The 13778-nt window shown below is 44.6% G+C and overlaps 6 protein-coding genes across 6 annotated transcripts; 1 reads left to right on the top strand and 5 right to left on the bottom strand. All coding sequences in view use genetic code 12, as the record gives it.

The window, feature by feature from the left end:
- Positions 1 to 496: 496 nt before the first annotated feature.
- On the top strand, positions 497 to 2533 carry LYS4 (homoaconitate hydratase; the record flags this gene model as incomplete). The annotated part of the gene is made up of 1 exon (XM_025485452.1): positions 497 to 2533. The coding sequence occupies one exon, from the start codon at positions 497 to 499 to the stop codon at positions 2531 to 2533; it is 2037 nt and encodes a 678-aa protein (XP_025340917.1).
- Positions 2534 to 4977: 2444 nt separating this feature from the next.
- TIP120 (Tip120p) lies at positions 4978 to 9357 on the bottom strand (the record flags this gene model as incomplete). Its single annotated transcript, XM_025485451.1, has 2 exons — positions 4978 to 5230; positions 5537 to 9357. The coding sequence occupies 2 exons, from the start codon at positions 9355 to 9357 to the stop codon at positions 4978 to 4980; spliced, it is 4074 nt and encodes a 1357-aa protein (XP_025340916.1).
- A 361-nt stretch (positions 9358 to 9718) lies between these two features.
- Positions 9719 to 10723, bottom strand: CXQ85_001752 (uncharacterized protein; the record flags this gene model as incomplete). The annotated part of the gene is made up of 1 exon (XM_025485450.1): positions 9719 to 10723. The coding sequence occupies one exon, from the start codon at positions 10721 to 10723 to the stop codon at positions 9719 to 9721; it is 1005 nt and encodes a 334-aa protein (XP_025340915.1).
- Positions 10724 to 11199: 476 nt separating this feature from the next.
- On the bottom strand, positions 11200 to 12381 carry CXQ85_001751 (M20 family metallopeptidase; the record flags this gene model as incomplete). Its single annotated transcript, XM_025485449.1, has 1 exon — positions 11200 to 12381. One exon carries the CDS (start codon positions 12379 to 12381, stop codon positions 11200 to 11202), a length of 1182 nt encoding a protein of 393 aa, XP_025340914.1.
- Positions 12382 to 12650: 269 nt separating this feature from the next.
- On the bottom strand, positions 12651 to 13010 carry CXQ85_001750 (uncharacterized protein; the record flags this gene model as incomplete). The annotated part of the gene is made up of 1 exon (XM_025485448.1): positions 12651 to 13010. The coding sequence occupies one exon, from the start codon at positions 13008 to 13010 to the stop codon at positions 12651 to 12653; it is 360 nt and encodes a 119-aa protein (XP_025340913.1).
- A 179-nt stretch (positions 13011 to 13189) lies between these two features.
- On the bottom strand, positions 13190 to 13579 carry CXQ85_001749 (uncharacterized protein; the record flags this gene model as incomplete). The annotated part of the gene is made up of 1 exon (XM_025485447.1): positions 13190 to 13579. The coding sequence occupies one exon, from the start codon at positions 13577 to 13579 to the stop codon at positions 13190 to 13192; it is 390 nt and encodes a 129-aa protein (XP_025340912.1).
- Positions 13580 to 13778: the final 199 nt, after the last annotated feature.

Raw genomic sequence — 13778 nt, 5'->3', positions numbered from 1 at the left:
TAAATTCCTTAATGAAGCTAAAGAAGAGAGCCTAGTTTTCCATAAGAAAATACAACGAAAAAAATGATGCTTTCGCCATATACTCATCTATCTGTGAGGCTGGCGGATCAGAGAAGACCCATACCGAGCAACAAAGCACACGACCTTTATGACAAGAAAGCAAATAGAAAAAAAAAGAAAAAAATCCAGCATATATAACGAGCATCAAGAAAATGAAAGTTTTTATTAAAAGTTCCCATTTTCAAACACTCTTGGTGTTCCCCACAAACCACCATTCCTGGTGTAATCTAACCGTATTGGCTTGCGTACCAATAGAACGCGGCATTATTTCTCTGAGTCATAAATCGCACTTTCTAACTCACATTATCAGCTCGCATGCATGCAGTCGGGTTTTGACGTTACTGCATTTCTCCAGATTCGTTTTTTCACGTTGGCCCGGGCTCTTCAAAAGTTTTTCACCTTCTTCTCATCGACCAAACAACACCGTTCGGCCACGATGAGATCGACTATAATATGTTCCTTCCGTTCCTTTTCCACCTCGGCAAGTCTAAATAGAGGCCAGAACTTGACAGAAAAGATAGTACAGAGATATGCGGTTGGGCTTCCCCAGGGCAAGAAGGTCTTCAGTGGTGACTATGTTTCCATCAAGCCTGCCCATTGCATGTCCCATGACAACTCGTGGCCTGTAGCCACTAAGTTTATGGGTCTCGGTGCAAAGCAGGTTAAGGATAACCGTCAGATTGTTTGCACGTTGGATCACGATGTTCAAAATAAGTCAGACAAGAACTTGGAAAAGTACACTAATATCGAGCGCTTTGCCAAGGAGCAAGGCATCGACTTCTACCCTGCTGGTCGTGGTATCGGTCACCAGATCATGATCGAGGAAGGTTACGCTTTTCCTTTGAACTTGTGTGTGGCCTCGGATTCTCATTCTAATACTTATGGTGGTGTGGGATCTTTGGGTACACCTATCGTGAGAACAGACGCTGCTTCTATCTGGGCCACTGGTATGACGTGGTGGCAAGTGCCTCCAGTTGCTAAGGTCGAGCTTGTTGGTGATTTGCCTAAGGGTGTCACTGGTAAGGACGTTATTGTCGCTCTTTGTGGATTATTCAACAACGATGAAGTTTTGAACCATGCTATCGAGTTCGTCGGTGACGGGTGCGCTAAGTTGCCAGTCGACTACAGATTAACTATTGCAAACATGACCACCGAGTGGGGTGCTCTTTCAGGTTTATTCCCTGTGGATGATGTTTTGGTTAACTTTTACAAGGACAGAATTAATAAGTTGCCTCAACCTCATCCTCGTGTCAACGATCAAACCATCACTGACTTGGAGCAAAACAAGGTTGCCTCAGATTCTGATGCCGTTTACGCTAAGCACTTGGTTGTGGACTTGGCTTCCCTCTCGCCATACATCTCCGGTCCAAACAGTGTCAAGGTTTCCAACTCTCTTCATGACTTGGCCAAACAGAACATTCCTATCAACAAGGCTTACTTGGTTTCTTGTACCAACTCTCGTTTGAGTGATATCAAGGCTGCTGCTGATGTCATCAGAGGTAAGAAGGTTGCCGATGGAGTCGAGTTCTACGTTGCCGCTGCTTCTTCTAATGTCCAGAAGGATGCTGAAGCTAGTGGTGCTTGGAGTGATATTATCGAGGCTGGCGCCAAGCCTCTTCCAGCTGGTTGTGGCCCATGTATTGGTCTTGGTACTGGTTTGTTGAAGGATGGTGAGGTCGGTATTTCTGCTACGAACAGAAATTTCAAGGGCCGTATGGGATCTAAGGATGCTTTGGCTTACTTGGCTTCTCCTGAAGTTGTTGCTGCATCTGCTGTGCTCGGCAGAATCGGTGGTCCAGAAGAATTGGACGGCAAGCCTGTTGAGTCTGCAAACAAGGTTCTCAAGTCATTAACTATCACTGAAGGCGAGGGTGCCGCTGCTGACGCAGGTGCCGCTGTTGAGGTCTTGGAGGGATTCCCTAAGGCCATCGAGGGTGAATTAATCTTGTGTGACGCCGACAATATCAACACTGACGGTATCTACCCAGGTAAGTACACCTACCAGGATGACATTAGCAAGGAAAAGATGGCTGAAGTGTGCATGGAAAACTACGATCCTGACTTCAAGAACAAGACCACATCTAGCGACATTATCATTTCCGGTTTCAACTTTGGTACTGGTTCCTCAAGAGAACAAGCAGCCACCGCCATCTTGGCCAGAGGAATGAAGATGGTTGTTGCCGGTTCTTTCGGTAACATTTTTTCCAGAAACTCCATCAACAACGCTTTGTTGACTCTTGAAATCCCAGCTTTAATTAAGAAGTTGAGAGAGAGATACGAAGGTGCCACTGAATTGACCATTCGTACTGGCTGGTTCTTGAAGTGGGACGTCACCAAGGCCTTCGTTACTGTGACCGACGCCAACGGCAATGTCGTTCTCGAACAAAAGGTCGGTGAACTTGGTACCAACTTACAGGACATTATTGTCAAGGGTGGTCTCGAAGGCTGGGTCAGAGCCGAACTTAATTCTTAGAGTAGACCTACCGTGCATTATTTATACAAAATCAAAATCAAAACTGTCAGAAAAGGTTGTAGAAAAGGAATTGTAGCAAAGGATAATAGAAAAAATAAATCAACATTCAAAACATTGAAAAAAGAAAGGGGCGAGCTGGGAATTGAACCCAGGGCCTCTCGCATGTTTGTATGTCAATCTGGTGAACCAGATCGTCGCCCAAAGCGAGAATCATACCACTAGACCACACGCCCGATCTGGAAGGTTGAGGCGCGGTGATCATAATAGAGCAGCATAGCCAAAGCTCAGAAATGGAGCTAGAAATTTCAAAAGTAGGTTGCTCAAATAACCAAAGTTCATTAATTATACCAATATTCTCAAATAGCTCTAAAACCCGCCAGAACTTGAGTTAATGGACTTCTAAGTGCCAGAGAAAGCACATTACTTAGCATTGATATCAACCGTAAAACCAGCTCTCGTTTGTCTAGACTCAGACTAGACTCTAAAGTTGCAATTAGGCCATTTAAGGTGTGTTGCCCATTGCTTCATAGTCTTTCCACCAGACGTTTGCAGCCATGAATTAAACAACACGATAATCGTATCACGACATTCAAAACACACCCAATTGATCAATTTAGCAGGTAAGTTGTCCATCTTCTAGAAAACTCATCAAATCCCAATCCCTTTCATTCCCATTTCATGAGTCCATCTCCATAAATTTTTACATGGAAAAGGACCCTCCCAATATACTCAAATAATAGTCTAAAATCATGCCACCAGACGCTTGATAACCCGCCCAACAGAACCAACCACCAACCACACCTCCTGCCAGCAAACACCGAAACTCGTAAACCACTTCAGTCCTAGTGAAATGCCAAAATTCACGAGCCCCATTGTTCTTGCATTAAGGGCGTGTGAGCAACATCGGGAACCCTGTCGGTTTGAGCCACGGACTTTTCACAATCATGTGGACTCAGCAGAGCAAGCGCAAGCCGTGCAATCACCACCTCTACAGACCACTTTCTATTTGCCCAAAAGGAGATAAGCTTTCGGATGGAGATACCGAAAGGGCGTGCCAAGTCGATTGAACAGAACAATCTACGAATATTATTCCTGTCCCTGCTGTTTTTGGTTTCGCTAGTCGGCACGGCTCATAGCACCGGTGATGCCGGTACTACCAGAACTTTTCAGAGGCCCATGACTCCTTTGTCTCCAGTCATGCTTCAGTACCGGTTCAGCCCGCCAGGCTAAGCCTAAGCCTTGACCAGCATCTCCAGCACCAACCAACCGCAACCAAAACAACCACCAGTAAGATTTGCCGGTGGGTGCAAAAAACACAAATACCACATTATCTCTTGTTATATGCCCCATGCTTAGTTCGCAGAGTGGCTTGTGGCGTGGGGTCTGTTCCCTTGCATGAAATCTGAGCAGCAGCCAGAAAAAAACGTAGAGCAGCGAAACGACCAGGAGACTGGCCCCATAGATTCCACGCGGTTACCAATTGGTGGAATTTCAGGAGGTACAAAGTCAAAGCTTCCCCTATTCAGTAAACTCTTATCGGTGAAAGAGTCACTGACTACTGGGCATTGGCCACTGGCATGGCCAGTGTTTAGGCGGTTGCTTGGTGAATTGCCCCCACCGCCCTGGCTCATTTTCTGTGGTTTTGTGTGCTTTTTTGGTTATTTTCGCAAACGGCGGGGTGCATTTCTTCCATCAGGTGGTTCGGAAAAGGGCCCTGGGAAGGAGTCGATCCGCGCTTTTGCAAAGAAGAATGTAGAGTTTTAAACTTCAGCGAACATTTTGTCATATTCCAGATCAGCTCTTTTCGGTCATCCTGGAATGCTGGGGGAGGCCCTTACTATTTGTCTTTTTATCGTTTGTAGCGTGTCTCAATTGTCTGTCATTCGGCTTTGTTAGCCTGCACTGGCTTTTTGCGGGTGCCGTCATTGGAAAGCTTCCATGCAGACACTGTTAAGAGCCGCCGGCGCCGCCGTTGGTGGGTGAGATTTGGAGGGGATGCGGAGGGAGTACAGAATTGAGTGGCTCTCCTGCCTAATCTAGAAGTGTTGCTGTAACTTATAAGTTTATTATGTGGTGTTTCAGGCCCGCTAAGTAATGCTAGGTCGCTAAAAGTCTCTTTTCTGTTCCAGCAAACCTAACATGCGGGGAAAATATCTATTGATGCAGCGGCTGCGTCACCGCTCTGTACGCCTCGTCACAACGCAAGACGACCAGAAGAAAGAGGGCAATGCCACTACTAAGAGATTCGTGATCACGTGGAGATGGATTGGTTTCGTTTCATAAGTTTTTAACTTTCTATTTCCATTACACGGGTTTTTATGTTCTAACAGCCGCCGTCAATATTGGCTTGACGGCTCCCGTATGCTGCTGCTAATGCTCTTCTAAGTTATGCTAAAGTAGTCCTTGTGTGGGGAAAAGGCAGTCCTGCTGCTTGTATCTGGTTTCTAGTTGATGCTATTGTGCATCGATAACTTAAACACCTTCTTGGCTAGTTCGTAATTTTGAACAACACGGTCGGAAAAGTCCAAAAGGGCATCGGCAAACGACAACACCATAAGAATCCCGTTCATGATGTAGTAGAGCCCCGTATCTAGTACCAGCCAGATTCTCTCAATAGCTGAAACAAAGAGGGCAACCACAAAGGCCCACACGCGCCCTGGTAAACTGGCCACATACGCTGGAGAGGTGCTGATGTAGCTAATGGTTGTGTTCATGGTGGTGGAATGGAAGAATCAGGTTTTTACTTAGTACATGCTAACAGGCGGCGATGCCCACCTATTTATACATGTTTTGATGATCTCCACAAAATGCTGCTGCTGCTGCTGCAACTGCTGCCTCTGCGCAAAAGTGCCCTCAATGACTTCCCCTCCCAAAGACACATCACATGTACTGTATGCCAGACGCACCACAGACGTTGTTTAGGTTGCAAAAAAATTGCCAACCGTCACTGGTGGGTGTGTATACTTCCGCGACCCACCCGGGCCCACATAGTGACCGCCTCACACCTCCACAGCATTGAACAAGAGGTGATGCTTGCTTTTCAATTCGTGGAAGTATCCACCCCATTCACCACTTGATGTGTTGCTGTGTATCAACACGTTGTTGATCACCTTCAGGAGTTTTATAACCATACGCAATGATTCCTCTTGACTTTCCGCTTCTTGCGTGCTTGCTTTACTCCGCAATTTCTTATTGATCACTTTGGTGAGAGCGGAAATCATCTCTTGCTGGTTTGTAATCGCATGCAACACATTCTCGTCGTTTGAAACGATTTGTAGAAGGTTTTGAACCGCCATGATTACAATACTTGTTTCAGCATCATTGAGGCCCTTGGCCAGTAACACTTCAAACATTTTCGTTTGATTCACCCCTCCTTCCTTATCCATCAACCGGTCATTATCAATGTTAATTATAGCATTGATGAGTTCGTAGCACAACTTTCGGACTTCGAGTCCCTCGTCCACCACGTACTTGTACGGTCCCATCGGAATTACCTTCTTAAACTCATCTTTTGCGTCCAATTCCTCGTAGATACTAGGAAGGATATTGTCATTAAGGAGGTCCGGAATTAAGAGCGACTTGTTGTGTATACCCGTCAAAAGTGTACTAACAATGGCTTGCTTTAATTCCAAGTTGGGTTTAGAAAGGTATCTCAAAATCTCCTCCACAAGCTGCACGTTCAAGACTTGGGATTCCGAGTCATTGATCAATTGTTTGGTGATAACAACAACGGTGTAGATAGCATGGTCAATCTGACTCTGCTCAATAGAGCCGCTTTCCAACACGTCAAATAGTTTATTTTGGTACTCGTCCAGTTTGGTAAATTCGCAAATCTTTGCTAGCACCTCACCTGCCAACTTCAACTCTGACACGTCTTTATGAGAAAGCGTCCCACCTTTAGCGCTGATAACATCGAACAAGCTATGCCAAATGTGCGACAACAAGTTTTGCTTGTCGTGTGTCATGTTGCCCTTCATCAATTGCTTGATGGCGACTAAAACTAAGCTACCTTTCAGCTCGGAGTTCAGACTTGAGGAGTGATAGTATTTCAAAAGCACTGGTAAATACGTCTCGACATCCCTTTTGATGCATAAGCCAACAGCTCTAGCAGCGGCGAGGCAGAGTACATCGTTATTGTTGGAAACCATAAGGGAAAAGAACTCTTCAAAGGTAACACGAGTCAAAGCGACAGCTTCGGCAATACAGCCCAAATAGTGGATATCGAACACGATCTTATCGAAGGAAGCAGATGAGTATGTCATTTCTGAGTAGGAGGCAAGCTCGGCTTCTGCTGACGAGATTCGGTCCTGAAGGTCACAATCAAGAGTAATGATCGCTAAGACCTTGGCACTCAAAAAGTTCCTCAAAACCAAGTTCTGTAGACCAATATCGTATAATTCTTGTCCGCCGAGGGATGACTTCTTAGTGACTTGGTTAATGAGGTATTCAAGGGACAGTAAATCGACGTCATCTTCGTCGATCCATTTGATGTTGATGACTTGATTGATGAGTTTCTTGAAGAACTCTCCATCAGCAGGAATATAGTTAAGAGCATGTCCAAGGATACAAATAGCCCTATTGATGAGGTTTGCGTCATTTGTTTCCAGCAAAAGGTGGAAGACATTTCGAGTCACGCTTTGTAAATCTTCGCTCTCTCCTTTGAAAAGAGTGTTGACGAAGATAGCATCCAACAAGACCAAGGAATTGACGTACAAACTCGAGTCACTGGAGGAGAGATAAGAATTAAGCTTTGACACAACAAGGTTGCACAAGTCAGGGTTTGCAAACAACTGTGGTCTTCTTTCGCAAATGGTGATAAGGTTTTCAATAGTGAAGTTCACAGTCACTTCGTAATTCATACTCTCCTTGTAGATCTCAATAGCATGAGCAAGGTTTTCTTGTGATACATCAAGGTGTACAATGAGCTCAGTGAGCGAATTCAAAGAATGCTGCCTCACATCACTTGAGTATTGTTTCACATTGATTTTATCTGCGATAGGGTTGAACAATGTGTTGTTAACGAGTTCTTGATACTCCTGATTTCCTGCCACTTTAGGATACAATTCGTTGCATACTTGCAAAATATCTGAGATAAAGCTGTAATACGTTTTGGTGTCCGTGAGGGAACTAACCAAATCGTCAAATATGAAGCGGAGGAGCTCAGAAGGTATATCATCTATCGAATAAGTCTTAAAAATGACTTTATAAAGCTTGATAAGATCGGGATTAGTTTTAAGGGTCAACTTGAACTCTTGGAACTTTTTGGATAACTCTTCCAAGAATGATGGCGATAAGAATACAGCAAGGACCTTGATCATTGACTCTATCAAAGCATTGGAGGTAGAGACTCTGGCAATATTCTTTGATGTCAAAAGGCAGTTGAACACATAGTCTTCGAGAAGGGGCGGCAATCGCGTTGTCATTTGGGAAGAAGGAGTTCCAGAGTTCCCGCTTTCCGTCATCATGCTGATATCAGAGTTGGGGCGCGATCTTACTGTTGCAGCAGAGTGGGTAGCCTTCAAGAGCAATATGGTAGTAAAAATAGCCTCATTAGAAACGGTGTCATTTTTGTCACCGATAGCAACGATAAGAGGCTCCACCAAGTTTTCTCCATATATGATACCAAGTATTCCTGGATAAGCCAGTATCATTTGCTTGACCAAAAAGACGGCTTGAAGTCTAAGCTTCGAGGCCAAACCGTCGTTATCCTCTGCGTTCTCGTATATTTCAATCGAATCTTCTTCTTCGGAGAAGTCGATCTCGGACTCATCATCCTCAATATCATCATCAGAATTATCATACCTCAATGGGTCGTATGCAATAAAAGCCCGCACAATTTCCACAACGGAGTGGGCGTATGAATGAAGGAAAGTATCGTAAGCAATGCAATTGATAAGACTTGACAATGTGATGAGGGCATCCTCACGAACCAGATTTTCCAGTACCAACACATCAACATCCAAGTCTTCCACATTGAGAGAAGTAGCAAGAGAGTCAAGTCTTAAGTTTGCAGTTACTTCGGAAAAAATGATCAGAGCTGACACTTCGGAGAAGACATCACGTTTGGCCTTATCAGCTTTAGCCAAGACCACCTGAAGCAAAGTAAACTCAGTATTCTTAGCGGCCACACTCTTGGAGCTTGCTGAGTATGTGGCATGTATATCATTAACAACTTTATCGAAGAACTGAAGTTGTCTGACAGTTTGCTCTTGAGTAACCAGGTGGACATGATCCAAGGCATAATCCACAGCCACAATGGCTCTTTTACTGATAATACCAGATTCTGAATAAGCAAAACGCACTAAAGATAAGATCATTCCAGAAAGCTCGCTTGCCGAAAGCGTTCCTCCCAATGCCTTGATCAAATCAATAATGATCTCAATACTGTCAATAGTAACAGGAGCATCAGGGGCAAAGAGACGAGGAAACAACGAGTCAATGACACTTCTTGCCAAATTCTTTCCAAATCTAGAAGTCGAATTGTTGAATATGGAACGCAATGCCAAGTTAGGCACAGAAGTAGAAAACTTGGAAGTGTTAGAGCTCTTCAACACCGCATCATACAACTTGTTCACCACAGATAAAACCTCCTGGTCATCAATATGACGAACTAAAGGAGCAAACGACTTGACAGCCTGATTCTGGACCTCAGTAGCACTATCATTGAGCAATGTAATAAGAAGTGGGATAAAACTGGATACATTTCTAGCCTGGACTTTTGGGTTATTCAAGTGCTTAACGAAATCCTCAAGGGCCATATACCGAAGATCGGGGTCCACATCACGTGCACTATCTTCCAATTGTCTGATATTAAAGGTTGACATTGAGAAGAGATAGTTGTGTTGGGGGTTATTTAGTGATATTCGTTTTAAGTTGCAACTGTTAGTGTATGTCCTGTCGTGCGATTGTTGCCTTGGTGTAAGGGTGTAACTAATGCACCAAGAGTGGAACATAGAGATCAGGAAGATGAAACATCTACGAAAATGAGAACTAGAAAAGAAATAGCATTATTAATAGTCTATCCTTGCATGAGTATTGTTATAGAGATGTTGAAGAACACTTGAGTTGGAAATAAGAGACCCTGTGGACTCATAATGGTAAAGTTGCCACAACGGATTGGCTGCGAAATGGTATGCTCAATGATATTAAATAAATGGGATCGTTTACCCTTGGAAGACAATGAACTTATTTAGATGCATCAGATGCCTTGCGGTGTTTGCTCAGCTTGCTTTTGCTCTTGGAGCTCTTTGACTTACTTTTCGAACTGCTTTTGCTCTTTTTAGGTGGCTCGGGGTCTGAGTCCTCGAAGTAGTCTTCAACGTCAACACGTTCAATGATAAGATTGTCTTCTGGTTGGTCGCCCTTCTCTTCGGACTTCTCGTCGTCAGACTCTGGGTTTGGGGCGTCCTTTCCCTCCAGACTTTCCTTCTGTGCTTCCTCGCTGTTATCCTCAGCCTTTTCTTCGTCCTTGTCTTCTTCCTTATTTTCCTTGGTCTCGGATTCCTGCGTTCCCTTTTGAGCTTCGGTGGATTCGCTTTCCTCCTCCTCAGTCAAGCCCAAAAACTCAACAGGTTCATCAGTAAGTGCATGTAGAAGTTTCTTCGTTCTTATGGCATGCTCACGAGTAACTTGTGGACCTTCCTTCTTATCCTCCTCTTCCTTCTTTTCAGAGTCCTCATTTTCGGCATCTGTTTTTCCATCACCATAAAGCTCAGCATTAACCTTATCTTCTATAGCTTTGCAAACCTCATTCCATTGGTTTGCAACCTCGGTCAACTGCTCCACGAGCCTGTCACGAGCACCACCTTGAATACCTTCAATATAAGAAATGAGGTTACCTTCATATTCATTGGGAATAGAGTCCAAGTTCTTCAAGATCCAGTTTTGTTTCTGCTTGCTGAACTTCCAGTTTTCCTTGTCTGTAGCGTATTGACGAAGGTATGCAAGTTGGTCCTTCTCTGGAGGTGGTTTTCTTTCAGATTTAGGCACCTTGGCTCTCTTTGGAGGTTTCTTTTCTTTAGAATTCTTCTTCTTGTTCTCCTCTTCTCTGTGTCTCTTCTTGTTGAGTTTCTTTGCGAGTTGCTTATCCACATTGGCACTTTCTAAATGAACAACACTAGAGAAGGACGTATTCTCACGGTTTTCATTGATCTTAAGACCAAGTCTTTTCCATGCTGGTTCTGTAGCCATCATCTATTGAACACTGATAATGGATCTCATCTCATTCCCTAACCACAGTTCTATAGATCAAGGATGCACGGGTGTCTTCCAGAACTACCAGTAAAACCGACGTAAATGCCAACCAAATGGCCATTTGAGTTTATCAAATCCATTAAATCATCTCTTATACCTCCCCAACACCCTTTTGGTCACTTTCTTATCTTTGTCGTGTGCCCTGGGGTTACCCTGCCTGGTCCTACTTGAACATTTTCAGCCATCGCGGAATTTTCCAACCTTAATACATTTTTCTTCTTTACGAATACCCGTAGAAGTTCAATTATACTCTAATTGCGGACGTTGGGTACTGCCAATTTATTGGCTGGATCCAGTGGCACTTCCTTCAATGTGGTGCTGCTTTGACGTTACGCTAGAATGAACCCTCACATGAGTTTGAGTCTGCTATAAAAAAGTATACTTATGGTGGATATAGAAATTGTGAACATTCCTTAAAGGGTGGAAATGTGCTCTACAAGACGCTTGTAGCCAATGACTGACTCCAAAAGGTCCTTGTTTTCGACGTGCTCGTCGTCACTGTGAGCAACATGGATCGTTCCTGGACCATACAAGAAGCGTCTCTTCAAGGGCAAAGTAAGGTTAGGTACGTCAGTGGTGTAAGCAAGAACAATTGACTCGAACCCTGGAACTTTAAAGTCGAGATACTGAGGTTGTGTGGCTCTGCCGGTCACTGGGGCAACGTGCTCAACATCGTCAACCACCGAATGGACCAATCTGATCACTTCGTCGAGATCACTAGCGACTCTGATAGCCACAGTGGCTTTAGCATGAGCTGGAACAACGTTTGCAGCGACCCCAGCCTCGATCTTGCCAACATTAACCGTAGATGGACCCAAAAGATCAGACACTGGGAGCTCCAAGTTCTGGATCTTGTGAAGAAGTGGGATCAAGATTTCCGTAGCAGAAATACCCAACTCAGGGTACCCAGAATGAGAAGCTTTACCGTTGACCTCGACATCAAAGATAAATATACCCTTGTGGCCCACGCCTAGCTTGTTTTCAGTTGGTTCACCAAAGATGGCGTACTCCCAATTGACACCAAGAGACTTACTGGCCGTCTCCATACCGATTCCAGTGTTCTCTTCGCCAACAACGAAAAGAAGCGAAGCGTCACCTTCCTTGATCTTTCCCTCATAGAGCAAATCCAAGAATGCAATTACCTGCGCTGCAAGAGGACCCTTATCGTCACAAGCACCTCTTCCACGGATCTTAGTACCATCCACAGAGTAGCCAATGTAAGGAGGCACAACGTCAGTATGAGAAGAGATAACCGTGGTGGTATTCCTTTGCGAACCAGGATAAGCGTAGACATTGTACCTATCTTTCTCCACATGTTGCAATTCCACAGTAAGGCCAGTTTTCTTCAAGTACTCCGATAAGAAAATAGCAACGTCATGTTCGTTACCGCTGATAGACTCGATTTCCATCAAGGAACGGTGCAACTTGAGAAGGGAGAACTTCTCCTCCACGACATAATCCTTCAAGTCTGAAAAGGCCTGTTCAGAGTCCCATTTTGAGGAATCTTTAAGATGGAGTATATCTTGAGGAGCACCTCCAAATGGTTGCCAGGCAACAACAAACAGTACAACAAGGAATAGATAAGAAAGAAGCATACTGGTGGTAGCGGAAATCTAGGGTCGCGGAATTAGACGTATAGTTGATATCCCAAAGGCTTGCATCTGGAAGCCACACTTTGGACAGGGTTCAGATAATGGCATTATGCCGAAAGTGGGTGGTTACCGATGGCCACTACTAGTCAGCCACACACGTTATGGCTGCCATTGTTACATTTGCTCCAGATCTCCATAACTCCATTAACATTATATACTTTTGAGAGACTCAGAGGAGTACCATCTCACAGATAAAGGCATTTCTTGGCCTTTTAAGCGTCCTTCTCGGAGATTCCTTCTTCCTGAGGAGCCTCAGCTTCCTGCTTCTCATTGGCATGCCTCTCGTTCTTTCTGTCCTCTCTGTCTTGCTGCTGCTTCTCAGCCCAACCCTTGAATCTCAGCACAATATCATCAGCAATCTCTTGGGAAGCAGCGTCCTTGTCGTCAGCATGGGCTACCTTGTTAAGCATGTCTTGGACATAACTAAAGGTATTGTTGATGTAACCATCCATGGTGTCGTTTTTGCCGTCAGGGTTCAAGATCCCTCTCACAGACTCTCTGAGTTTGTCGGTGTCTTCCTGGGAAGGCACGTCTTGTGGGGTGAGTTGTTTTCCTTCAGTGTTCAGTGGCATAGTGGCGAATTCGATAATAAGCTACAGAAGTAGATACGGTGGTGGTGTCTTTTATAAGAGGCAAAACCTGGGGTCATTTTTCATATGAAGGAACATCGCCTCGACTACCTATTCTGGTAATATGTTGATGGAAGAGGGCCTCCAGGGCTTCTAGAAGCATCTGTTGAGCTGCCGGTCACTCACTTTGTCTTTGCAAGGTCTCCTTCAGTTTTGCCCAACTGGCCTTCAGTCTTGCCTAACTGTCCTTCAGTCTTACCAGCATTGGCATTACCCTCAGTCTTACCAAGCTGACCTTCAGTTTTTCCAAGCTGGCCTTCAGTTTTACCGAGTTGGCCTTCAGTTTTACCGAGTTGACCTTCTGTCTTTCCAAGCTGTCCTTCTGTCTTTGCAGCCTGGCCTTCGGTCTTCCCAAGCTGGCCCTCAGTCTTTCCTTCTAACTTAGGATGCAGCAGCAGCTCTGGCTTGCCTAAGTTTGGCTTAGCGACGGTTTCTTGCACCTCTCCCTTTTTAGCTAAATACTTGGCTTTGTCCAAGTCTCCAAGCTCTCCCAATTCCTTGTTAGTCGACATTCTTCTATGCGTTGCCTAGTCCACTGTGGATGAGAGCAAGTGGGTCCCTATTTATATGAACTACTAGGGTACAATGGGTGAGGGAGTGCACTTACAGCCATACTAAAAGGTTAAAAGATCAGAGGGGGTTACCTCTACATTTGGAAATATTACTAGAAGGGATCCATTATGTCCAATTCCTTGCAATTGCCTTATTGGC

Source organism: Candidozyma haemuli (assembly GCF_002926055.2).
Source record: "Candidozyma haemuli strain B11899 chromosome Unknown C_2014730914, whole genome shotgun sequence".
Taxonomy (NCBI): domain Eukaryota; kingdom Fungi; phylum Ascomycota; class Pichiomycetes; order Serinales; family Metschnikowiaceae; genus Candidozyma; species Candidozyma haemuli.
Note: the sequence above shows the minus strand (reverse complement) of the source record. Positions and strands in the feature narration are given on the sequence as shown.